Source organism: Myotis daubentonii, chromosome 5, assembly GCF_963259705.1.
Source record: "Myotis daubentonii chromosome 5, mMyoDau2.1, whole genome shotgun sequence".
Taxonomy (NCBI): domain Eukaryota; kingdom Metazoa; phylum Chordata; class Mammalia; order Chiroptera; family Vespertilionidae; genus Myotis; species Myotis daubentonii.
In genome coordinates this window covers 42,595,621-42,620,723 of record NC_081844.1, presented here as the reverse complement: position 1 = coordinate 42,620,723, position 25,103 = coordinate 42,595,621, and the positions used below count along the sequence as shown (strand labels likewise).

At 38.3% G+C, this 25,103-nt stretch overlaps 1 protein-coding gene across 6 annotated transcripts in view; it reads left to right on the top strand.

Annotated features, from left to right (window-relative positions):
- CLCN3 (chloride voltage-gated channel 3) overlaps positions 1–24,644 on the top strand; it is a 91,086-nt gene extending 66,442 nt beyond the window's left edge. For 4 of the 6 annotated variants that reach the window (XM_059697651.1, XM_059697653.1, XM_059697649.1 and 1 more), the window contains 7 exons: positions 685–765; positions 1,679–2,224; positions 7,258–7,444; positions 11,112–11,510; positions 14,443–14,659; positions 20,016–20,091; positions 21,781–24,644. In XM_059697651.1, the coding sequence (XP_059553634.1) occupies positions 685–765; positions 1,679–2,224; positions 7,258–7,444; positions 11,112–11,510; positions 14,443–14,659; positions 20,016–20,091; positions 21,781–21,939 (1,665 nt within the window). In that variant the 3' untranslated portion in view covers positions 21,940–24,644. The remainder of the gene's footprint in view (positions 1–684; positions 766–1,678; positions 2,225–7,257; positions 7,445–11,111; positions 11,511–14,442; positions 14,660–20,015; positions 20,092–21,780) is intronic. The other 2 variants (XM_059697652.1, XM_059697654.1) reach the window with 1 other exon arrangement.
- Positions 24,645–25,103: the final 459 nt, after the last annotated feature.

Sequence of the window (25,103 nt, the reverse complement as noted above, 5' to 3'; positions counted from 1 at the left end):
CAGTGGATAGAGCATTGGCCTGTGAACTGAAGGGTCCTGACTTCGATTCCGGTTAAAAAAGAAACATATTAAAGTTGTATATAATTACCATTAAAGTATATTTTAGCACACTTTTCAGTTTTATATCTAGTGTAGTAGGTATACCTCAGTTGCAGGCTCCTCCCCAGCCTGGGCCCTGGTCTGTTGGGGCATGTGCAGGAGGCAACCAATCAATGTGTTTCTCTCACATCAATATTTCTCTGTCTTTTCCTCTCTCTTCCACTTTCTCTAAAAATTAATGGAAAAATATCCTTGGGTGAGGATTAAAAAATAAATAAAAATATGTAAACTCTCCCCTCAAACCAGTTACTACTCTCTCCACCGGTCTTCGCAAACAGACATCTTGAAAGTTGGCTGTATTTATTGCCTCTTTTTTATATCCCATTTATATTAGCATATCTCGCATAAGGAGTTGTTTTTTTTTACTGAATATTGAATATATGATTGACCTTTTAATTAAAGCAGAAGATAAAAAAATCTTTTTATAGGAAATACATATTTGCATTTGCTTGGGGAGGAGGGAGACATATGAGTTAAATTCAGAAGTCATTTCGAAAATTCGGGTAATGTGAAGAATTTTTATTTGGCATATGTTTGAACTATAAAAACACGAAATAAACCACATCCTTTTTTTTTTTTTTTTAGGTGCTCTCAGCTGCCTCAGCTGCAGGTGTTTCTGTGGCCTTTGGTGCACCGATTGGAGGAGTTCTTTTTAGCCTGGAAGAGGTAGGTTAAAAAAAAGAACATATATTAAAGTTGTATATAATTACCATTAAAGTATATTTTAGCATACTTTTCAGTTTTGTATCTAGTGTAGAGGTACAGACTTTGTTTTTAAGTTTTCAAATTTATTTTCATAAACTTATTTTTCACTCATACATAAAAGGTAATATACTATATATGTTCTTTACCTTGAGAAAATTTTTAAAAATATATTATTTACAAACATTAGTTATTGTTTAAAATTTAACTTTGCTGACATATTAAAGTAAGCAGATATGAATTTGATTTAATAAAGAAATATTTAAAATGATCTATCTCTATTAGCTTAAATACAGCCTTTTTATTTAAATTTTTTAATTCCTAAATCATCTTCGTAAGTTTTTCTTCTGTGATTATTTATATTGCAGTTATTGATGTTTGAGGAGATCATTTTAGTTGCTTTAGTAGAATATTTTATTTTTGTTTTCTCTTTGGTGCTTAAGACTTTTTACACATTTACACAAAAATATGACTAGGAATATTTTAAAATGTACTTTTTTAGTTATTTCTATTTTTTCCTCTTTTTAAAATTTAATATAGAAGAGGTAAATCAAATACTTCTGTATGAGCTAACAGGAGCTGGTGGTAGTACATTTATTGTTAACTACTATGATTGGAAGTGAAATTCATTTTGAAAATAAGAAATGCTAGGTATTTTAAATAATTATTAGACATTTATGACTAGTTGATATTGTGAATGTATAATGAGGTGATAGTTAAAGTTAATAAAACATCAATATTTTTCTTACCATAGTGAAATCCATTCTATGTAAATTCTAGTGGCAGCAAAATTTAGAGCTATGATATTTACTGTTCAAGTTATATCAGAAACATTTTATAAAATTATATCATTAATTTTTTTTTCTTTTTTTTTTAGGTTAGCTATTATTTTCCTCTTAAAACTTTATGGAGATCATTTTTTGCTGCTTTAGTTGCTGCATTTGTTTTGAGATCCATTAATCCATTTGGTAATAGCCGTCTGGTCCTTTTTTATGTGGAGTATCATACACCATGGTACCTTTTTGAACTGTTTCCTTTTATTCTCCTCGGGGTATTTGGAGGGCTTTGGGGAGCCTTTTTCATTAGGGCAAATATAGCTTGGTGTCGTCGACGCAAATCCACCAAATTTGGAAAGTATCCTGTCCTTGAAGTCATTATTGTTGCAGCCATCACTGCTGTGATAGCTTTCCCTAATCCATATACTAGGCTCAACACCAGTGAACTGATTAGAGAGCTTTTTACAGACTGTGGGCCCCTGGAATCCTCTTCTCTTTGTGACTACAGAAATGACATGAATGCCAGCAAAATTGTTGATGATATTCCTGATCGTCCAGCAGGCGTCGGAGTATATTCAGCTATATGGCAGTTATGCCTAGCACTCATATTTAAAATCATAATGACAGTATTCACTTTTGGTATCAAGGTAAGTGCCAATGTGGGGTGATGTTTAACTAATCTTGGCATGATCAAAACTTGTATGTGGAATGAGAGATGAAATTTTTATGTAAAGGTGGTTGTTTCATAACTGTGGCCTGAAAAACTTCTTATTTTTTGGGTTCAATTTTAAGAAATGAAAAAAAAGAAAAGAAATCCTTAGGATATATTGTTGAGCCATGGTATCTATTAATTTGTAACAAATTACCCCCAAATCTAGCAGCTTATGATAACTTATATTGCTTTTGATAATGGTCTGATTTGGTTAAGGACTCAGCTGGCATGTTTCGGTCTCTCATACAATTGTCATGAGACATGGCTAAGGCTGCTCATCTCATAGACATTCAGCTGTCTGGCACCTGGTCTGAGAAGATTCAGACAGCTAGAGCTGGAACATCTGGCCTTTTCTAACATCTCTCCCTCTGTGGTTTTTCTGGCATGGTGGCCTCAGGGTGGTTAGATTTCCTACATGGTAGCTCAGGTTTCCAAAAGCAAGTGCCCCAAGAAGACCATTTCATACAGCATGCCCTCTATTGTGTACTGTTTGTCTAGACCAGGGGTGGGCAAACTTTTTGACTCGAGGGCCACAGTGGGTTCTTAAACTGGACCAGAGGGCCGGAACAAAAGCATGGATGGAGTGTTTGTGTGAACTAATATAAATTCAAAGTAAACATCATTACATAAAAGGGTACGGTCTTTTTTTTTTTTTTTTTTTTTTTTAGTTTTATTCATTTCAAACACGCTGGCCGTAGTTTGCCCACGGCTGGTCTAGACAGCCACAAAGGCCCACCAAGGCTCAGGGGGAGGGATATATGTTCTACCATTTAGTGGGAGGAGTGTTAGAAAATTCATGATATTTCTAAACCATTTATTAGTTTACTATTACTGCAGTAATAAATTAGCATAAATTTAGTGGCTTAAAATCACCCAAATTTATTACATTTCTCGAGATAAGAAATCAAAAATCGGCCTTACTGGGCTAACATTAAGGTATTGACAGGGATTTCCACCCCGGCCTTCTAGAGGCTGCCCACATGCCTTGGCTCATGGCCCCCTTCTTCCATCTTCAAAGCCAGCAATAGATGGTCAAGTCTTTCTTTACCTCATCATTCTGAAACTCACTCTTCTAAATCCTTCCACATTTAAAACACCTTTATTATTACTTTGGGCCCATCCAGATAATCCAGGATAATCTCCAGTTTGAAGGTCAGCTGATTAACAACCTTGATTCTGTCTGCAACCTTAATTTCTCCTTGCTACATAACATAATGAATTCACAAGAATCAGGATATCCATATCTTTAGGAAGCCACTTTTCTACTTTACCATATCCCTGTAGGGGTTACCTTGAAAGGACACTGCTGAAGCAAGAGTTACATTACTAAGCCCAAAGCCTTTAAAAAAAAAAAAAAAAATATATATATATATATATATATATATATATATATATATATATATATATACATATATATATTTTATTGATTTTTTACAGAGAGGAAGGGAGAGGGATAGAGAATTAGAAACATCAGTGAGAGAGAAACATTGATCAGCTGCCTTCTGCATACCCCCTACTGGGGATGTGCCCTTAACAGGAATCGAACCTGGAACCCTTCAGTCCGCAGGCCAGCGCTCTATCCACTGAGCCAAATCGGTTAGGGCGCCCAAAGCCTTTTTCAATCGAGGACTTGGTCTTTATGCCCTGGGACATTGTTTTTTTCTAACTTATGAAAGTGAGAATAACATTTGATAGTGATTTGCCAGTAAATATAATTCTATTATGTGACTGTCGGTGATGTATATCAGATGTCAGCTAATCCTTGTTCTTTAAATTATTCTACCTGAAATCTACACTAATAAAAGACGAAGATGCTAATTGACTGTACCTTTGCTATGCCCCAAGCCATGCCCATCAGCCAATCAGAGCGACTATATGCCAATTAACCCAACCAAGATGGCGGCCAGCAGCCACGGAGCTGTAGCAAGCAAGAGGCTTGGTTGCCTGGGCAATGGAGGAAGCCAAGCTTCCCACTGGCCCTGAGCTGGCTGTGGGCTCCGCTCATGGCAACAAAGTTTCAATTATAGAAGACATATAAATCCCAGATACCTGCTTCCAGCCAGCCTCCACTGGGAGCTTGGGTGGCTAGGGGCCGTGGACAGCCTACAAACAGCCATCAGCCCCTCACCCAGGCTGGCCACACCCTCATAGGGTCAGGGTCCTTGCTGTGGGGCTTAGCCAGCCTGAAAATGGCCCTCAGCCCCTTACCCAGACTGGCCAGGTACCCCAGCAGGACCCCCCATTCTGAAGGGGCTGTGGCCAGCCTGCAAATGGCCCAGCCCTCAGCCCCTCACCCAGGCTGGCCAGGCACCCCATGGGGGACCCCCAAACTGAAGGGGCTGTGGCCAGCCTGCAAACAGCCATCAGCCCCTCACCCAGGCTGGCCAGGCACTCCTATATAACAAAAGGGTAATATGCAAATTGACCCTAACAGCAGAACAACTAGGAATGACTGGTCACTACGACGCACCCTGACCACGAGGAGGCAGATGCTCAATGTGGGAGCTGCCCCCTGGTGGTCAGTGTGCTCCCACAGCGGGAGCTCTGCTCAGCCACAAGCCAGGCTGACGACTGCCAGTACAGCGGTGGTGGTGGTGGTGGTGGGAGCCTCTCCCGCCTCCTCAGCAGTGCTAAGGATGTCCGACTGCAGCTTAGGCCTGCTCCCCGCTGGCAAGTGGACATCCCCCGAGGGCTCCCGGGCTGCCAGAGGGATGTCTGACTGCCAGTTTAGGCCCAGTCCCCCAGGGAGTGGGCCTAAGCCAGCAGGTGGTCATCCCCCGAGGGGTCCCAGACTGCGAGAGGGCACAGGCCGGGCTGAGGGACCCCCCCAAGTGCACAAATTTTTGTGAACCGGGCCTCTAGTTCATATAATAATATTATCTAGTGTTAGTGTGCTTTCACAGCTGTACATTGTGGAGAGTTACAGCTTAATTTTAACAAAATTGGAGTGGTGTTGAAATATGGTCTTTTGTTGTTTTTTTAAAATTTTTATTTAGTTATTTTTAAAGAGAGAGAGAGGACAGGGGAGAGAGAGAGAGAGAGAGAGAGAGAGAGAGAGAGAGAGAGAGAGATTTGTTTCACTTATTTATGTATTCATTGGTGACTCTTGTATGTCCCCTGACCAGAAATATGGTCTCTTTTGTATTATCCTCTGTGTTTAGTCCACATTATAGTAATTAAATATTATTAATTAAATATAAGAGTTAAATATTAGAAAAACCTTGAAATTTTCCTTTTTCTTCTTAGTGAATCAAATTAAAGGAGTTGTTAAAGCTCCTATTTCTACAGTAAGTTGATTTTCTGTCTAAAAACAACAGGAAACAACACACCCTTAGTTGAGCTACAGGACACCAGAGGCCTATTACCCTCTGCTTTGGCCAAAGGATCTACCTGGCAGGAAAATAAAAAAACATATTTTGACCCCTTCTATTTGGATATCCAGTTAATGAACCTGATATATTCTTCAACTTGCCAACACTTTGTGCTCAGCTTATTTCATATCCACAACAGTTTAGATCTATTAGTCTTTTAATAGTCTTTAAATGATCTTGCTTAATGTGTTTACTGTTTCTATTATCCTCGTTAGATTCATATGTATGAATTAATTAAAAGGAGAAAAATATTGATTGACTAAATATATATATATATATATATATATACACACACACACACACATATGTATATATGTGTATATATATATAATGTATGCATACATGTATACATATAAATATACTAGAAGCCTGGTGCACGAATTCGTGTACCAGTGGGGTCCCCCGGCCTGGCCTGCGGGATTGGGCCAAAACTGGCTCTCCGACATCCCCCGAGGGGTACCAGATTGCGAGAGGGCGCAGGCCAGGCCAAGGGACCCCACCGATGCATGATCCAGCCTGGGGAGAGACATGAGAGGTTGGCCAGCCGGGGAGGGACCGCTGGAGGGCTCCAGGGCGTGTCCGGCCCATCTCAGTCAGTCCTGATCAGCCAGACCCCAGCAGCAAGCTAACCTACCAGTTGAAGCGTCTGCTCCCTGGTGGTCAGTGCACGTCATAGCAAGTGGTTGAGCAGCCTTAGCATATCATTAGCATATTACACTTTGGTTGAACAGCTGACTAGTCAACTGGACACTTAGCATATTAGGCTTTTATTATATAGGATAATATAAAATCACTACACAATTATTGGGACACCTGATAACATTGCCCGCTTTATATTGTACCACTTAAGATGGATAGCATCTTTCTATCATTTTATAAACAAGTAATATATAGGAAGGACATAATCTTGGAGTAAAGGCAGTACTTAATACTGAATTGATTTAGAATTATGAAAAGTGCTTTGTACTGTTCTTTTCTTTTTCTTTCCACATTTTACCATGTACTAATGAAAATTTTGTTAGGGGTTGGCATTAAGGAACCCCTACCTAGAGAAATAACCCTTGGTTTATTTTCTCTTTGGAGTAGAGCCGTGGTTCTTAACCTTCCTAATGCCGCGACCCTTTAATACAGTTCCTCATGTTGTGACCCCCAACCATAAAATTATTTTCGTTGCTACTTCATAACTGTAATTTTGCTACTGTTATGAATTGTAATGTAAATATCTGATATGCAGGATGTATTTTCATTGTTACAAATTAAACATAATTAAAGCATAGTGATTAATCAAAAAAACAATATATAATTATATATGTGTTTTCCGATGGTCTTAGGTGACCCCTGTGAAAGGGTCGTTCGACCCCCAAAGGGGTCACGACACACAGGTTGAGAACCGCTGGAGTAGAGAATGTGATGTGTTGTTTTGTAACTGAATTCATGGAATTGTTAGGATACTGTATAGTAAGATTTTGCTAAAAGTTTTAGGATTTTGCTATGTCATGTGAAAAGAAGCAAAAGTGTTAGAAGGAAATCCACAGAACATAGTTTCAAGCATGCAGTTGAGGACCTCTGCCTTATCGTGCATTCTGTTTTGTTGTAGGTTCCATCAGGCTTGTTCATCCCCAGCATGGCCATCGGAGCGATTGCAGGGAGGATTGTGGGCATTGCAGTGGAGCAGCTTGCATATTATCACCATGACTGGTTTATCTTTAAGGAGTGGTGTGAGGTTGGGGCTGACTGCATTACTCCTGGCCTCTATGCCATGGTTGGTGCTGCCGCATGCTTAGGTAACAACCACTGTGTTTGTCTGTGTCTGGATGCCTGTGAGTCTGAGAGAGAAAATGAGTAAGAGCTTGCTTGTGCTTAATTGGTAGGGTGGGGTTAGGGAAAAGGTGAGGCACAGGACAGAGGAAGAGAGTGTTTTCACAGAAATGAAATAGTACTACTATTATATGATACTAGAGGCCCGGTGCACTGGAGGGGGGGTCCTTCAGCCTGGCCTGGGCCCTCTCAAAGCCCAGGACCCCTCAGGGAATGTCTGCCTAAGCTGCCAGTCAGATATCCCTCTCACAGTCCGGGACCCCTGGCTCCTTACCACCTGCCTGCAGTGGAGGTGGGAGAGGCTCCTGCCACTGCCACTGTGCTCGCCAGCTATGAGCCAGCTGAGGGTGCTCCCCCTGTGGGAGCACACTGATCTCCAGGGGGCAGCTCTCCATTGAGCATCTGCTCCCTGGTACTCAGTGTGCATCATAGCAACCAGTCGTTTCGCTGTTTGGTCGATTTGCATATTAGCCTTTTATATAGGATAAACAGTACTAGGTTTTATTTTACCTGCCTCTGAAAATTTGTTAATGCAAAAATTTAATAAAAATTTAATCTTTTTAATATCACTTAATGCTTTATGACAGAAAACATCTTAAGTTTAATTTGAACCCTGTCCAAGAAGATTTTTGTTTTTTTTTCATTGTCAAGGGTCTTAACTTTCCTCCACTAGCTATAGCCTGGTTCCTAGGTTAGCATGCCAGCAAAGCTACAGAGTAGCTTTACTTGGGCTCTGCAGTGATTTATTTTTAGCCTCAGTAAAAGGTTTCTTTACCAGCCCTCCCCCATGTAAGGTGTATTTATAGAAAAATGAGAAAAGTCACTACTCTTTTAAAGAAGAGAAAAGCAAAATATTTGCAAGTTTATTTATTGTCCTCTTGGGCATGAAAAGTAGTTGTTTTATATTTAAAATGTCAGCTAAACTTTGGTAATAATATTTAATAATCGTTGGTATTTTGACTTATTTTTGTTCAATACATCAAAATTGTGTAATTTTTAATCTTCAACAGTATAATATCAAGTGAAAGTGAAGGACAGAATCATTTTCACTAAAGTAGCAAGTATTTATTGAGTACCCACTTTCTGTTTAGCACTCTGCTAGGCGCAGTGAGTCATAGAAAAAGAAGTATAAACCATGAACCCAACCTCAACTATAATCAGGTTGGGTAGACAAGACCCACACTGAGAAAACAATAGTGAGCAATACATAATGATTATATATTGTACTGCAAGAGTTTATGAAAATTTTAGCAATCTAGAGGAAAAAAGAGCTGAAGTAATTTAGGGTAAAACATTAACTTTATTTTTAAAGATTAATAGAATTTAGAGGACTTTGTTGAAGAATATAATGTGAAGACAAATTAGAATAGTATTCATGGGCCTCTGAAGAAACTGACAGTATTGAAGTACAGAATGCATTTTGGGTACTTTTGGGAAACAAAAAGTTGGATGGTGAGAAGGACCCAGACTGTGAGATTGCCATGGTTTAAGTTAGGATGAATTTGTATTAGGAATCGGTCAGATCTATGGCAGTTGTGCCTTTGCCACATGTAGCTTGATGACTTTGGGAAAGTTCCATTACTTCAAAAAAAAATTTTTTAATGGAAATAATAACTACCTATCTCTTACAGTTGTTTTGAGGATTATCTATATACAGGCAGTCCTCAGGTTACGTCGGACTCGACGTACGTCGTTTCGTGGTTACGTCGCCATCTCCCATTTACAGTATTTATAAAAAGAGAAAGTCTGTCATTTTGACGTATGTTCATATGTGCTTTATGTTTTTTATTATTTACCACAAGTAAAGGTTAGGAATTGTTATATTTCTTTTAAATTTGTTTTACTGTTTCACTTCATTACTGCTGTGTATGTGCTCCATGTGAGTGCCGTAGGTGCTTATGTAGGTGGGTTCCAAATTACAGTGAAAATTGCGTTATATCGAGCTGTAGGAACAGATCTCTGATGTAACCTGAGGACCTACTGTATATAATAGCCTAAGCGACTGTTATGGCAGAATAACCTGAACGACCAGTTGCTATGATGCACACTGACCACCTGGGGGCAAAGGCTCAATGCAGGAGCTACCCCCTGGTCAGTGTGCTCCCACAGGGAGCGCTGTTCAGCCAGAAGCCAGGTGGTAAGGAGCCGGGCGGTAAGGAGCCTGCCGCTAAGGAGCAGGGAGCTGAGCAGTGAGTGAGCAGGTGGGCAGTAAGGAGTGAGGGTCCTGGATTGCAAGAGGGATGTCTGCCAAGGGGTCCCAGACTGCGAGAGGGCGCAGGCTGGGCTGAGGACTCCCCCCAACCCCCTGACCCTCCCCAGTGCATGAATTTCAAGCACCGGGCCACTAGTATGAGATAAAATGTATATAAAGCTCTTAGCATGGTGCCTGGTAAAATAAGTTCTTCATGAAAAAATAATTTTTAAAAACACTTTTGTAAACTGACTAGGACATGCCTGGCAGAGTATAGATAGATAATAGTAGGTCCTTTCTCCCTTCTATTTTTAGGTTAAAAAACAAGAAGGAAGAGTTTAAGCTTAATATAGAATGAACTGGTGAGCCCTGGTAGGTTTCTGAGCGAAGAAGCAACATGGTGAAAGTGTTACTTAGGAAAGGTTAACCTGGGAACATGGCTTAGAAAGTGGATTGAAGGTAATAGGCCTGGAGTTAAGGAGGTAACACAAAATAGTATTAAAATCAAGGAACAAAGTTTTGAGGGTCTGGACTAGGTTGGGAATAGTGAGACTTTCAAAAAAGGTACCCATAGATATTTTGCAGAGGAAATCACATAGGACTAGGTGAGAGTCTAGGTAGGTGTTGGGATAAAGTAAAAGGATGAACCAAGAATGATTACCTAGGTTGTCAGGAAGAATGTGATGCTGGCTGTTGGAGTCAGGGAAGTTGGAATGGGGAGCTCTTTGGGAAGAGTAGTTTAGTTTTAAGTGTGTGATGTTCTCTGTGACAGTGCTTGTGTACTGTCTTTTTAGAGGAAGTCAAGACAAGCACAATAAGATAAGGCGTGCACAGCTGGAGACATGGGGCAAATGCAGCCATAGAGGGAGACATGTCGGGGAGGCATTGGCATAGAGAAGGTAGTTCAGAATGGTGATTGGGATAGATGAAGAGATGAGTTTTCTGAGGGAGGGAATATTATACTGCTACCATAAACCACAAGGCATCAACATTTTGCTTATTTTGAAAAGATTTAGAGGAGAGAAATATAGTAAATTAATATTCTACCCACATATAAATTTCATTTGTACGTTGGTAGTAAACAAGATAGCTATGATGTGCTTCACCAAATTCCTTGAGAATGAATGATCTTTTATAAGGGTGAAATTATGTCTTTGCTATCGCAGTGAACCAAAATGGCAAAGTTGTTTTGGTTGGACAGCTGTGGTTTTTTATATGAAGCAAGCAGGTTTTGAAATGTTATTTCAAGTCTTCTGTGTTACAAACAAAGATGATTGGTGTTCTTTTAGATCTTATTAAAATAGTAATAATTATCCTAATAGTAGTTTTTGATGATAATCCTTTTCACTAAGTTTGTATTCACTTGCCTAGTGCAAAAATTCTACTAGCAAGTATTTATGAGGCTCCTGTCCTTCCTGACCAGTGGTGCTTATTTTTTTCAGGTGGAGTGACAAGGATGACCGTCTCCCTGGTGGTTATTGTTTTTGAGCTTACTGGAGGCCTGGAATATATTGTCCCCCTTATGGCTGCAGTAATGACCAGTAAATGGGTTGGAGACGCCTTTGGTAGGGAAGGCATTTATGAAGCGCACATTCGGTTAAATGGATACCCTTTCTTGGATGCAAAAGAAGAATTCACTCATACCACCCTGGCTGCTGATGTCATGAGACCTCGAAGGAATGATCCTCCCTTAGCTGTCCTGACACAAGACAACATGACAGTGGATGACATAGAAAACATGATTAATGAAACCAGCTACAATGGCTTTCCTGTCATAATGTCAAAAGAATCTCAGAGATTAGTAGGATTTGCCCTCAGAAGAGACCTGACAATTGCAATAGGTACCTTCTAAAAAAAAAAATACACATTTATAAGTATCAGTATCTAGATATCTAGGTAGATAGATATAGATATATAATAGATTTCTGGAAGATAGGAAGCAATAAAGTTTAATTGGTTGGGTTTGTGAAGGCAGGTCTTATATTCTTTAGAAAAGGAATTTATGCTTCCATGGATTGTTTTCCTGCTAAATAGAGTTTTATCTTTGACTTGGCATTGTTATTAGTTTGGACTCAGATACTTCCCCACCCCCCTACCAGTAAAGTTGACTTAACCTGCCCTGACTTATCCGGCCCATGGGCCGTAGTTTGCCCACGGCTGCTTTAGAAAAAAAGCCACACACACACACACACACACACACACACACACACACACACACCACAAGCCTTCAGATAAGACTTGTTAAGTTGATTTTTCCTAATTAATATATAATTACTCTTAATGAACATATAAGACTTTAGCAAGTGCTAGGGCATCCAGCAAAATACATTCTTCTATTTAATAAAGTTGGCTTATTTGAATGCAAGTTATTGAAAATTCCATCTTCTTGGCCTGTTTCATACCAGATTCACAAGGTCTTGTTTTTTTAGTTTTTGGGTTTAGGTTTATAATATTAACTTGTAATATCTACTTTAAAGTGAAAAAAGTCATTGAGATTTTATTTTTGGTTAAACGTCAGGTTGAAAAAGTATGTAAGTGCTGTTGTATTTTGAGCTAACATTCCTGAAAAAATTTAAAGGCATTAGGCACACTATGTTATTTCTTGGAAATAAATTAAACTTTTTCCCCGAGGAGGAAGCAATTGTGTTCCTCCAAAAATAATTTTTCCTCTTACCCAATAGTACTACAGTCTTAATAAGGAGACCCATAAGGCTTCTAGTCCTTTTCTACACAGCTCACTCTCTCCCCTCTCTCTCCTCTGACCCCCAAAGGTGATAGAGAATATTTTCATTAAGTAATTGCTTTGACACTCTGCAGTTTTTAGCAGAGGCCCCTGAGCTGGGAGTGTCAAGCATTTGCCCTGTCGCCAAAGGTCATTCATGTGAGCTCGTCATCCCCCCTTCCAACTTATCCCTGTGGCAATTGCAGAAGTATTGTAAAATATTTCCGTTCTTGTGTCATTGCAAGAGGAAAGACTAGACAGTGTAGTTGAGACTATTTCTCAAATCAAATTGGAAAGAAACTCAATTTGCAAGAGCTATTAAAGTAGAAAAAAAGAGAGAAGGAAATAGCTTTCGGAGAATATCCTACTCAGTTTAGGAAAAGGCTTACACCTTTAGAAGACTTTTTCAAAGACCGGCAATCCCATCATTCCAAGTTTTGCTCTAAGTAATACAATAGTAGTTGCCAGAGTGGGCAAAGTATGTGGTCAGACTTGTCTCTGTTCAAGTGTTTCAGCTTCTAAGTCATTGCCATGGCAAACCTACAATCAGAGAGTTTAATTTCATTGTTTAGATTCCCATTCTTTAGGTTTTAATGGTAGCCAGGCAAAGAAACGGAAAAGATCAGAATTTTGGAATTTAAATAGAAATTTAAAGAAAGAAGGCCAGGTTTTTAAAAGAAGAAGGTGGTAAAGTTAAGAATTACATTCTCACTGAGTCAGTGGATATATTTTTTAGTTTTTGTTATTGTCTTGAGAAGTAGAATGTTGGGTTGGCAGATAGTGTTCACAAGGGAATAGAGGTACTTTATTTTTTATTTTTATTTTTTTAAAAATATATTTTATTGATTTTTTACAGAGAGGAAGGGAGAGGGATAGAGAATTAGAAACATCGATGAGAGAGAACCATCGATCTGCTGCCTCCTGCACACCCCCTACTGGGGATGTGCCTGCAACCAAGGTACATGCCCTTGACCGGAATCGAACCCAGGACCCTTCAGTCCACAGGCCGGCGTTCTATCCACTGAGCCAAACCGGTTAGGGCAGGAATAGAGGTACTTTAGATAGATGAAATCAAGTCACATCCTCAGAAATGTTAGTCACATGACTTTTCGAACACACGTTAAGTATTTATCCACATATATTTTTGTAAAGTTTACGTTTTTGAATGGGAAAAGTGGACCTGTATGTTACGTTTTACACATATAAGAATAATATATAAAATACCTTATTATAGGACAGTTTTGAATACACACTAAACTCAAAATAGATGCATAAAGCTGGCTATTTTATTTTTGTGTTCTCTCCATTTCACGGATTTCCTTCTTGTTCCCATGACCTCTCCCTTTCCTCTGCAGTTTTCTGCCTCGTTGCCACTTCCTGTCTAGCACTCAGAGTGGGGAGTGGAGGTAGGCAGCAGGACCGAAGCATGTGAGGCCGAGCACACTGGAGGGGGCAATTATCACAGCCTTTCAGATAAAACCTAGGAAGTCAGTTCATGCCCATTATGTGCGTAATTGTAGTTTCACCCACCTGTTCATACTTGTGACTCATCTAGAAAATTAAACGTTAACATTAGCAAAGAGAGAGAAGGAGCTAATTCACAGTGGTGAAGTACACACCATTGTCAAAGCAGGGATGAAGCTCTTTTTAGTCCCACCTCCCAGGCAAGAGAAGTGACTGTTGGCACAGGCAGGTGTTATTCAATGATGGATTCCTATAATTTGTGCAGGTTTAAAAATCTCATATTCCAAACATGCTTCCTTATCCCCCCCAGAGTTAATAAACAGGGTCAGTGCCACTAAAGACAATTGAACCTTGGTTTACCAAAGCATATTTTATTTACATGAAGATGGTGTGTTGGTGATGGGTTCTGATTTTGTCAAATATAAGAAATTGCTGACTTTTTAGTTTATTTCTTTCTTGTTTAAGAAGACAGGAAAAAATGAAGGGACCAAAAGTCATGGGATACATAGCTTTATTTGTTTAATCTCTGACCTTAAAGTAAAATAAAACCTGTCAAATTTAATTTTTGGTCTTCTCTGTCTCTTCAGAAAGTGCCAGAAAGAAACAAGAAGGTATCGTGGGCAGCTCTCGTGTGTGCTTTGCACAGCACACCCCGTCTCTGCCAGCAGAAAGTCCGCGGCCCTTAAAGCTTCGCAGCATTCTTGACATGAGCCCTTTCACAGTGACGGACCACACCCCCATGGAGATCGTGGTGGATATTTTCCGAAAGCTGGGCCTGAGGCAGTGCCTTGTAACTCACAATGGGTAAGTTTCATCAAAAAATCAGTTCACTTGTCAGAGATTTTTATCCCTTTTAGTGGAATTCATATGCACTTAATAGGAGAGAGTGTAATCAGCTCCCAAGTGGGAAAGTCTGGCTCTTAGTGTGGCTATAAATACAAGATCAATCAGATTGACACCAGAGAATAAGAAAAATGTCAACTCCCAGATCTTTGCCAAAGTGTAGTGACACTGAAACATATTCAGCACCCACGTGGTGCTTCGAGCATTTCCTCCCGTGGACGAGAGGTGGCCCTGACCTGTGTGGAGGACTGCCAACACCTGCTTCCTCTTGTCTTTCAGTTTTAAAATATGTATTTCTAGTGCAGAATAATTTTCTAGATGTTCTGCTGTTTACTGTGACAGCCATTATTTAATTTATCATGTAACAAGGGAATATATATAATTAAATGAAATATAATTAAATAATGCATAATTAAATGAAATTTGTAAATTAGCTGAAAACTTCCTTTAGCAAATGCTTTGTTTCCTCTTTTCTACCTTCTCCACTCGCAGACCTTTTACATACAAATACTCATGTATTTAAAATGCACAAACTGATTATTTTTGCCCTTAACACACAAACTGCCAGTATTTCTGAGGATGGGGAAATAGGAAGGTTGCGTTTGGCAAATGTCACAGGGATTGTGGAGAGTAGCACAGAGGATTATTCCCTGATCACATACTGCTCCCTCATGTTCTGCTCCCTCTGTTCCTGACCTGGGACCTGCTTCCCGCCCATTCTCTCTCTAGCCCCTTTTCCCCCTTTATGTTACTGTTCCTAGTTGAGATACTTAAGAATGTTGTTTTACCTGAGGGCTGAAATGGAAAGCTAGAAATGAGGAACAGAAGATTGTGCATCAACTGCATGCATAGCCTGAAGCTATTGAAATACCAAACACTTAGAGAATCACAGCAGGTATTCTAAAATATCATTTTGTACAAAATATGTGACCCCCTATCTAGAGAAAAGAGGGAGAAAGGACAAAAATAAAGGAAATTTGTTTATTGAATACCTTGCTCATTTAACTTTGCAGCCCCTCTGCAGCGTCGGTGGCAGTATCCCGACTTTACAAATGTAGGAATGGAGCTTGAAGAGGTTTGGTAACTTGCCCAGTCACGTGGTTAGCAAGTCAGAGATCAGGGAATAAAATATCTTTCCAGTTTTAAAACCCAATGTCTTGCTATTGTTTTATAATGTAATTGACTGATAGAATCTTAACCTGTTTTCTTGGACATATATGATACTGTATTGTGTTAAGAATAGAAATATAAAGCTAGAAAGATATCCATGTTTAGTGATTTCACTGTGCTAGCCAGTTAAAATAACTGGAGATGATATGAAGTAAATCATTAAAGAGAGAAAGTTCTTGATTAGGGGCAGGGAGGTCAGAATTGTTAAATATTACAGATATTGATGGGAAGAGATGTATGTAGTAAAAGAACCTTTTTCTTTAGTGTTGTTTAATGTGAAAAATAATGGTACTAAACTTCACTGTTTAAAAATGCGTACATGTTAAATGGAGTGACTTCATAAGGGTTTACTGCTTCTTGGGCCCTTTTAGTTATAAATGATTTAGTGGGAAGCTAAGATGAGTTGTTATGAACTTTTACTTGTTTTGAGCTGTTCTCTGTGCTTGCCACGGTGTGTTCTTTTATGTAGGACCAAATATATTGTCATTCTCTAGTCATGATTAACTATGTCCACAAAGCTATACGAGTTAATTACCGTATTTCCCTTTGCTGGTTAATTCTCAGGTTTCGGTAGCACAGACATTAGAAAGTGTATTTAGAAGAAAGTGTAAAAAAAGAATGAAGTGGGGGAAATGGAGGATAGTTAATTAAAATCTTACCTGATACTGTCTGTTTATAAGAAAGCTTGTGGCCGAAACCGGTTTGGCTCAGTGGATAGAGCGTCGGCCTGCAGACTGAAGGGTCCCAGGTTCGATTCCGGTCAAGGGCATGTACCTGGGTTGCGGGCACATCCCCAGCAGGAGATGTGCGGGAGGCAGCTGATCAATGTTTCTCTCTCATTGATGTTTCTAACTCTCTATCTCTCTCCCTTCTTCTCTGTAAAAAATCAATAAAATATATTAAAAAAAAAAAAAAAAAAGAAAGCTTGTGTGTTGTGTGTGTGTGTGTGTGTGGCTTTTTTTCTAAAGTGGCCGTGGGCAAACTACGGCCCACGGGCCGGATCCGGCCCGTATGAAATGAATAAAACTAAAAAAAAAGACCGTACCCTTTTATGTAATGATGTTTACTTTGAATTTATATTAGTTCACACAAACACTCCATCCATGCTTTTGTTCCGGCCCTCTGGTCCAGTTTAAGAATCCACTGTGGCCCTCGAGTCAAAAAGTTTGCCCACCCCTGTTCTAAAGGAACACATTTAATTGCCCTGATTATATTTTCCTTATTTCTGTCCTGTAAGGAAAACAGATTGATAAATATAAAAAAAGAAGAGATCCTTTGGGGGGGTGGCTATTGGGGTTTTTTTCTGTGAAATGTGTAAGAAAGTAGTGTTTTATTCTCACTTTAAATAATTTAAGATTTAAACTTAGAAAAAAATTATATCTTCTGGTTTTTAGTATAGACTATGAAGTTCCGGACAATTGCTCACATTTTATAGTTTCTACTAGGTCCTTAGAGGTGGAGAATAACTATTTGGGGGAAGGGATATAACAAATCTGGAACCTTGGATGCCAGGAGAAAATGAGACCAGAGAGATAAGGGGAAGTATGTCTGTAAAGATGCCAGTTATAGATGTCTAACTTTTAATTTTAATTAGCAGAATTATTCAGAATCTTTGAGTCTTGGTAGAACTAGCAGGATGTCAGTAGGCATTTTCCCAAAAGAGTTTTGTGATCATATAAGTTCGGAAAGTATTGGATTAAATATAATTGAGGTTTATTTATTTGTAACTTCTCAGAACTTATAAAATGTTGGTATTATTTGATTCTCAAGTGGGATAATAGAAAACAAATTTTCCAAACTTATTTGAATATTAAACCTTTTTTTGATGGAGGGACAGGGTTAGAACTCGGATGTTTGGTTTTTCTTGGAACAGACTTTGAAAAATGTTGGGTCATGCTCTGTTAACTCTTACATCATTGTTTGTTAGCCCACAAGAAACAGCAAATCAGTCTTTACATGGGTCACATTTTGCGCTGATTTTCGTTACATTTCCTGAAATTAACAAAGCAGCACTGAACTGGCCTTATTATGCTCAAATCACTTTTCTCCATTAGCTAAAGAGAAGGGGATATATGTATTTTCTTCTTTTTAGGGCTATTACTTTGTAAATATAATCACTGCTTTGTAAATCTCTAAATTTGCCATTTGGTCCTTAAAAACTTGTAATTTTTTTTCATTGTGTACCTTGTGTTTTGGCAGAGCTTACTAATATATTATTGAAATTAGTAACTCTATAATTGGATAGAAATAATGAAATAAGAATTAAATTAGAATAATTTTAATTGTCAAGATTTTCACATTTCCTGACTACAAGTGTAAATTCAAGTGAATTGATGTTTTTTTGTTGTCTATTTGACCTTAAACATCAGAGAAGAACATCTACTGAGTGAGTGCTTATTTTATGTAGTACAGTGTGGGGATCTTGCTCCCGTGCTCTGCAAACTTTTCAGTTTATCTTGTTCTCAGTGATTAGTACATTATTAAAAAAAAAAATAATGAAAAACATTGGCATAGAACCTATTTATGTCTTTCCTATTCCCTGCCTTCCCTGCTTCCCAACCTTCACATCCAGGCACCACCCTAAGGAACTCTTTTATAACTGACTTATTGTAGGACCAAGCTACTTTGACTATGTGAAGTCCCCTGGTGACACCCTTCAAGAAGTCAGAATGTTCAAAGGCAGTTTAATAGTAAAGTTGACTTAACCTGCCCTGACCAGTTTGGCTCAGTGGATAGAGAGTCGGCCTGCGGACTGAGGGGTCCCGGGTTCTATTCTGGTCAAGGGCATGTATCTTGGTTGCAGGCACATCCCCAGTGGGGGGTGTGCATGAGGCAGCTGATCAATGTTTCTCTCTCATTGATGTTTGTAACTCTCTATCCCTCTCCCTTCCTCTCTGTAAAAAATCAATATATTTTTTAAAAAATTAAAGTTCACTTAACCTGATCACCAAGGAAATATAAATATGTTCAATTACCCTGAAGGGAATTCTGGGTGGGCTTCCCAAATTTAAAGATTAAAAGCTTTTTAAGGTGTTTTTAAAAATATATATCTTCTTACTGATTTTAGAGAGAGAGGAAGAGGGAGGGAGGGAGAGAGAGAGAGAGAGAGAAACATTGATCAGCTACCTCCTGCACACACCCTATTGGGGATTGAGCCCACAACCCAAGCAATGTGCTCTTGACCAGGAATCGAACCCATGACCATTTGGTTCACAGGACAACACCCAACCAATGGAGTCACACCAGCCAGGGCACTTTTTAGGGTTTTTGACACTCACTGTCTATATTGTCATATACTGTAGTTGAATTCATTGACTTTCGTTATAAAACTGGTAACCAGAATTTTGTTTTAATAATTAAAAGTTTAATTATTTTCCACTGAGCCAAACCGGTTAGGGCAAAAGTTTAATTATTTTCAAGTATCCAGAGAATTTATGTCCATTGTTTTGCTTGATGTTATAATAATAATATATTAACTGGGAATCATTTAGAAAAAAATTCATAAAGTGAAAGTGATTTTGATCCCCTAGTCTTAAACAAGTCTTATTTGCTTACTTTAAGAAGTAGCATTCAGTAGGTCCTGAAAATTATGGGGTGTTTGTTGGTCAGCACTATTTATTTGGTACACATTGCCTTTAATTTTAATTTCAAGTAACAGTAAAATAAAGGGCTTTCTCAAGTCTCATAGGCAATAAAGGTTGAGACTTCTCCTGTCTTTACATTGCTGAGGTAGATCCAGAAAATACCTGCTGCACTGTGACATTTTAGATATTAGAAAAACATTTTCTTCAAAGGAAGGAACAGTGAAAATGAAAATAAATTTCAGAATTTTATAGTTGTGTATTAATATTATTTGTACTTTTCTTTGTAGTCATCTTCATTGTAAACTTTTATCATTTTGATTTTTAACTTAACAAGGAAAATAACACACCAGTATTTGAAAATAGCACCATGTCACTTTTGAAAGTCAGTAGAATTTATGCAATTGGGACCTGGGATTTCAAACCATTTTTGTTTTTATTTTTCTAGAGTTCATTAAAAGCATTCGTATGGTCCATGTTTTTATTCTTTCTCTCATTATCATTATGATTGGAACCTCTTTTAATTTAATTTCTCACAGTTATTAGCATAACATGATCTGTTTCAGGATTGTCTTGGGGATCATCACAAAGAAGAACATATTAGAGCATCTCGAGCAACTAAAGCAGCACGTCGAACCCTTGGTGATTAGATATATGAGATCTCCTCATTAGACACCTTAGACGTCAGGAGGCATGACACTTGTGAACTGTTCAGTCCTCTCTTTCCCAGACACCTGCCCAGCAAAGGCCTACATGCTGCCAATTTCACTTCTATCTCATAATATGCCTGTAAGATAAATTTAAATGTATGTAAAATTTCACTCATGGGAAGTAAGCAAAAGTTAACATCTCATCAAAATCATTAGTTGCAATTTAAGAACTGTAAAGAGTTTGGCAGTTGACTGAGTAAATATTACTGGACATTTTTAAAGTAACACAACATATCTGTCTACTTTAGTGCTTACACCAGTCTCAGAGGATGCCAGATTAAAAATGTCTACCCGGTCACCCCAAACCCTCCCCCTCCTTTAAAAAAAAATGTTTCCTGATCTTGTGGTAGTCTTGTGGTAAATCTAAGCTCACAAATCATTTTAACCGAGCTTAGCAATGTTAAATTTGCCGACAATTAAATGGATTTTTTTATGGGCACACTAACTGGAGCGTAATATGTATGTGTATATATATGTGTGTGAGCATAGCATTAGTTCTTTTTCTGCTATACCCTCCATACCCTCAATACTTTCAAAGTCAATAATGTGTCTCTTGCCATTTCATTAGTGAACTGGACCTAGAATATGTGTGTGCCCCTTTTGTATGATGTTTCTAGAGTGCTGTAAGCAGTTTTTAGGGTCAGATGCATTTGTTCTAACAGACTCTTATGTCCTTCCTAGTGGTTTAATGACTAAAGATAAATTTTGAATTATTATCTTACCTCATAACCTAAAAATTGTCTGGCTTTAGCAATAAATGCCTGAAATTATTTTGTCGTGCAATTGCCATACCTATATAAACTTGTCCCAGTTTGTTTAATACACAACTGATTGTGTATTCCTGTTGTATGCTAATATTTCACAAGTGTTTCATGCATCCTTTTAAAAAAACTACTAATCAGAATAATAAGTAGCTACTCATTCATCCTGCTTTGTGCTTCACTTATAATATTTTAGGACTGCTTCTTGATTTTTTCATCTATCTTTTAATGTAAGCATTAACAACTAAGACTTTCATAAAAGCACTCTATCTTAACTTTTTTGGCCAAAATCAAAAAAGGAAAACATTGATGAGTGTTGGGTTGTCTTATAGATTTGTTCTGGCTTCTGAAGTTTGCTATTGAGGTTCTGTGTTGACCATTTTATCTCAATTGTATGTGCTTTCATGAAGATTATGCATACAACTGGGCAATCTTTTTTAAAAGTTAATTTTAGTTTTAAAAATTGGAATATTGAGGGGATTTGGTCATCAAATATTTACTGCTTTTTTGGTGTGATAAGAATGTATATTCCTTCTCAAATGGGATTAGTATAATTTCTTTTCCATACATCCTCCCATTTTTTTTGTTACTTTTTTGTTGGCATTCATTAGTCAAAATAGCTTGACTTCAATGAGAGTCTCAGTGGAAAGAACATTGTACTATTAGTGACCATAATACTTTTTATATCAAAGGATGGTAGCTGGGTAATTTGATTATCTTTACCAATAAAATATTTTTGAAAGTACAATATCAGGCACTTGCTTTGCTCTATTCCTGTCAACAAAAAGGATTTAGCTATAAATGTAGCTTCTCATTTTCTTTTTCCCTTTTAATGGCAGTCTTCTCTTTATTTTTTTCAGGCGCCTCCTTGGCATTATAACAAAAAAAGATATCCTCCGTCATATGGCCCAGACGGCAAACCAAGACCCCGCTTCGGTAATGTTCAACTGAACCCCGTAGATGAGGACAGAGAGGAGGCAGAAGAGGAAGTTCATTTGTTGAATAGCACAACTCTGTAACCTGAGGGAGTCGTCTACCTATAGTTCTCCTTTAAACAAAAAAAGAAAGAAAAAGAAAATATAAAAGCCAGGCTTTTGCAACATGGTTTGCAAATAATGCTGGTGGAACGGAGGAATTGTTTGGGGGAGGGAAAGGAGAGAGAAGGAAATGAGTGAGGTATTTCCCCGTCTAAGGAGAGCAGCCAACCACCTCCTGTCATTCTGCACTGGATGCGTTCAACTGAGGATGTGCCATGAAAGTGCAGACTTGAGCCCCAAAGGAGAGGGCCCTGGAGCCCTGGAGCACCCGGCCTGTTACTCCAACATCGCAAAGACGTGTTATCAGTCCCCGTTTCTGGAGGGGTTACTTTGAATTGAGCCATCTATAAGACTGCAGGTCTTGCCCTTTTTTAATCAAAACTGTTCTGTTTAATTCATGAATTGTATAGTTAAGCATTACCTTTTTACATTCCAGAAGAGCTTCTCTCTCTTTCTTTCTCTCTCTGTAACAAAGCCTCTTTAAATTGGTGTGCCCTTTTGAAGCAATCCTTTCTCATATTGAGATGTACTGTGATTTTACTGAGGTTTCATCACAAGAAGGGAGTGTTTCTTATGCCACTAACCATGTAGTTTTTTTTACCATCACTGAATGCTTGGAGCCGACACATGCACCATAACAAAGGCCGATCAAACAGGTACAATCTTGAATGAAGCATGAATGAGATCTCTCAGCTTTGTGCTGTGTGGTTCAGAATCTTTTTGTTTTTCCCCCTCTCAGATTTTACGGATAATGTGACCTGGTCTTATGCATATTTTCTATTTCTAAAACTGCTATGAAATACAAGTACTGTTCAGCATAAGGAAGCACCGTGCTACTGCTCTGACAGTAAAGAGAAGTAACTATTCTGTTTAGCTATATCTGGAATTAACTGCATGTTTAAACACTGGAATTTTTTTTTCTTCTTGAAATTAGATCAGTAATTTTTTTCTTTCCTCAAGATATTTTACTGCTGACACTGAAGAAATGTAATTCATAACTTGCACTAATGTATATTTCTTTTTCTTAAAAATTTACCATTCTTATTTATATTTTTATGGATTAAAATTTATAAAATACAGATCAGTTAATATCTCACTTAAGTAATTTTACCTTTTTAATGTGATTTTTATAGACTAATTCTGACTTACAAATATGGAGATATGAACAAAGTTTACAATGGGAACAAGGGTTTGAGAGAGGATGTGGTTACTTATGATCTAAAGTGTACATAAACCTTCTTCTGATCTTTCACTGCCATCCCCTGGATTCTATCATCTGACCTGTCCATTCTGACTCATTAATGGGAAATTGAAACACTACAAATCACTTTGAAGATTAAAATCAAACATTAAATAGTGTTTACCTTTAAAAAAATCAAATGAAATTGCAAAAATAGTTAAAACTGTAATCAGAACATAACCTTTGAATCTTCGGGTATGTCACATCCAGAGGTATTCAATGATGTTTTGACTATCCGCAGTGCATATTTTGCAGGATGAATTGAAAATGTATTGGGGTATGTTTGGGATTGTTTTTGGAAATGTCTGTCTTAATCATGGTCTTAATTCACTATCGGCAAAGGTAGTTTTCTTGAAGGACCGGCCTAAATATTCTGTGATTTATGCATTTTTGGTTGGAAAGTGATTTTTTGCAGACATTTTCTGAAACAAACTGGCAATGAGCTGCTTTTTTGGAAGTGAGTCTTCACTTCCTAGTTTTTAATAGATCTGTAAGATCACATAAAATGGGTAAAATCTTGAGGATTTATAAGATCATGAAGCCATATTAGAATGACAATTGTTAAGTTAAACAAAATTTTAGAAACTCCATGAAACATTCTAGTTTTGCTATCTGCCTAAAATTGGTACTTTGTCCAAGACACTTCCCCACATTGGCAGACTTCAGGTTTTCTGGCCCCTTCAAAGTTTCTTTGACCATCCAGAGTACGATCATTTCTGAACGATGGTTGTGTGTATCTTATCTCCAGCTTGTCTGAAGCGTGCAAGGCGCTGCTGGAGTGTGAGTTCCTCAGCACTGGCTACCGGACAACTGAATTGCTTGTTCTCAGTTACAAGCCTTGGAAGGAGAAGCGAGTTTCTTTGCAGGTAGCTTCATCACAGTAAACTTTACATGCATTTTGTTTTTCATGTTAGATCCTCCTTTCATTGCCTATCCTGCTTCAGAGACTGACATTTCAGGGTGAACACTCAAGGTGGATATTAATTTTCTTCTTGGTGTATTTCTCTCTCTGATGTGTCTTACAGCTGAAATACAGGAAAAGTGCCATATTTCTATGCATTCAGTGGTTTTCTTTGGGATTACGATCTGTTCCATTTTTCTTCTTGATAGGTTGAGGTATGTCTGCTTTTTCACCAAACTGTGAAATAGTGGAGATCATGAAATATATGTGCCTGGCTGATTGGCAAATAATTTGTGGAGCACCTTATTTGCGTCGCTTTTTGGAGACGGTCTGATGAGAATGGGCAAGGGTGTCAGCATCTCTTCCTAATAATTGTTTTCAGTTTTGGTTCATGAAGAATGCTTGGTTTGTTAACCTGTGATGTTGCCTAGAGCTGTATTTATCTGTTTTTATTTATACTAGTATAGTAAAGCTGCATATCATTACAGTAAAAATGATTACTGTGATGAGTTAATCAGAATATCTATTAAAATCTATATGACAATGTGTGGTTTGCCCTTCAATTATACATAGAAACCCTTCCACTTTGACTCTTTTTGCAGTGCAGGCCAGTATGTCTGGCACAAGCAGCCTTAAAGGGGTGATATATATGTAAAGCTTCTCTCAGATTACTGAACCATTCATGCACGGTGCAAGCAAGGAGCAACCAAACAGCAGCTGCTGGATTGAACAGCAGGGTTTATACATACCAGCAATAGTACAGAGCCTCCCTGTCTGTGCAAGTTGCAGGTTTACAGAAAGATTTCATTTCCATTTACATTCACAAAACCATGGTGTTTATTATTATTTTTAAATGTTTTTATTGATTTCAGAGGGGAAGGAAGAGGGAGAGAGAGAGAGAAAGATCAGTGATGAGAGAATCATCTATCGGCAGCCTCCACGCCCCCTACTGGGGACTGAGCCCACAACCCTGGCATGTGCCCTTGACCAGAATTGAACACTTGA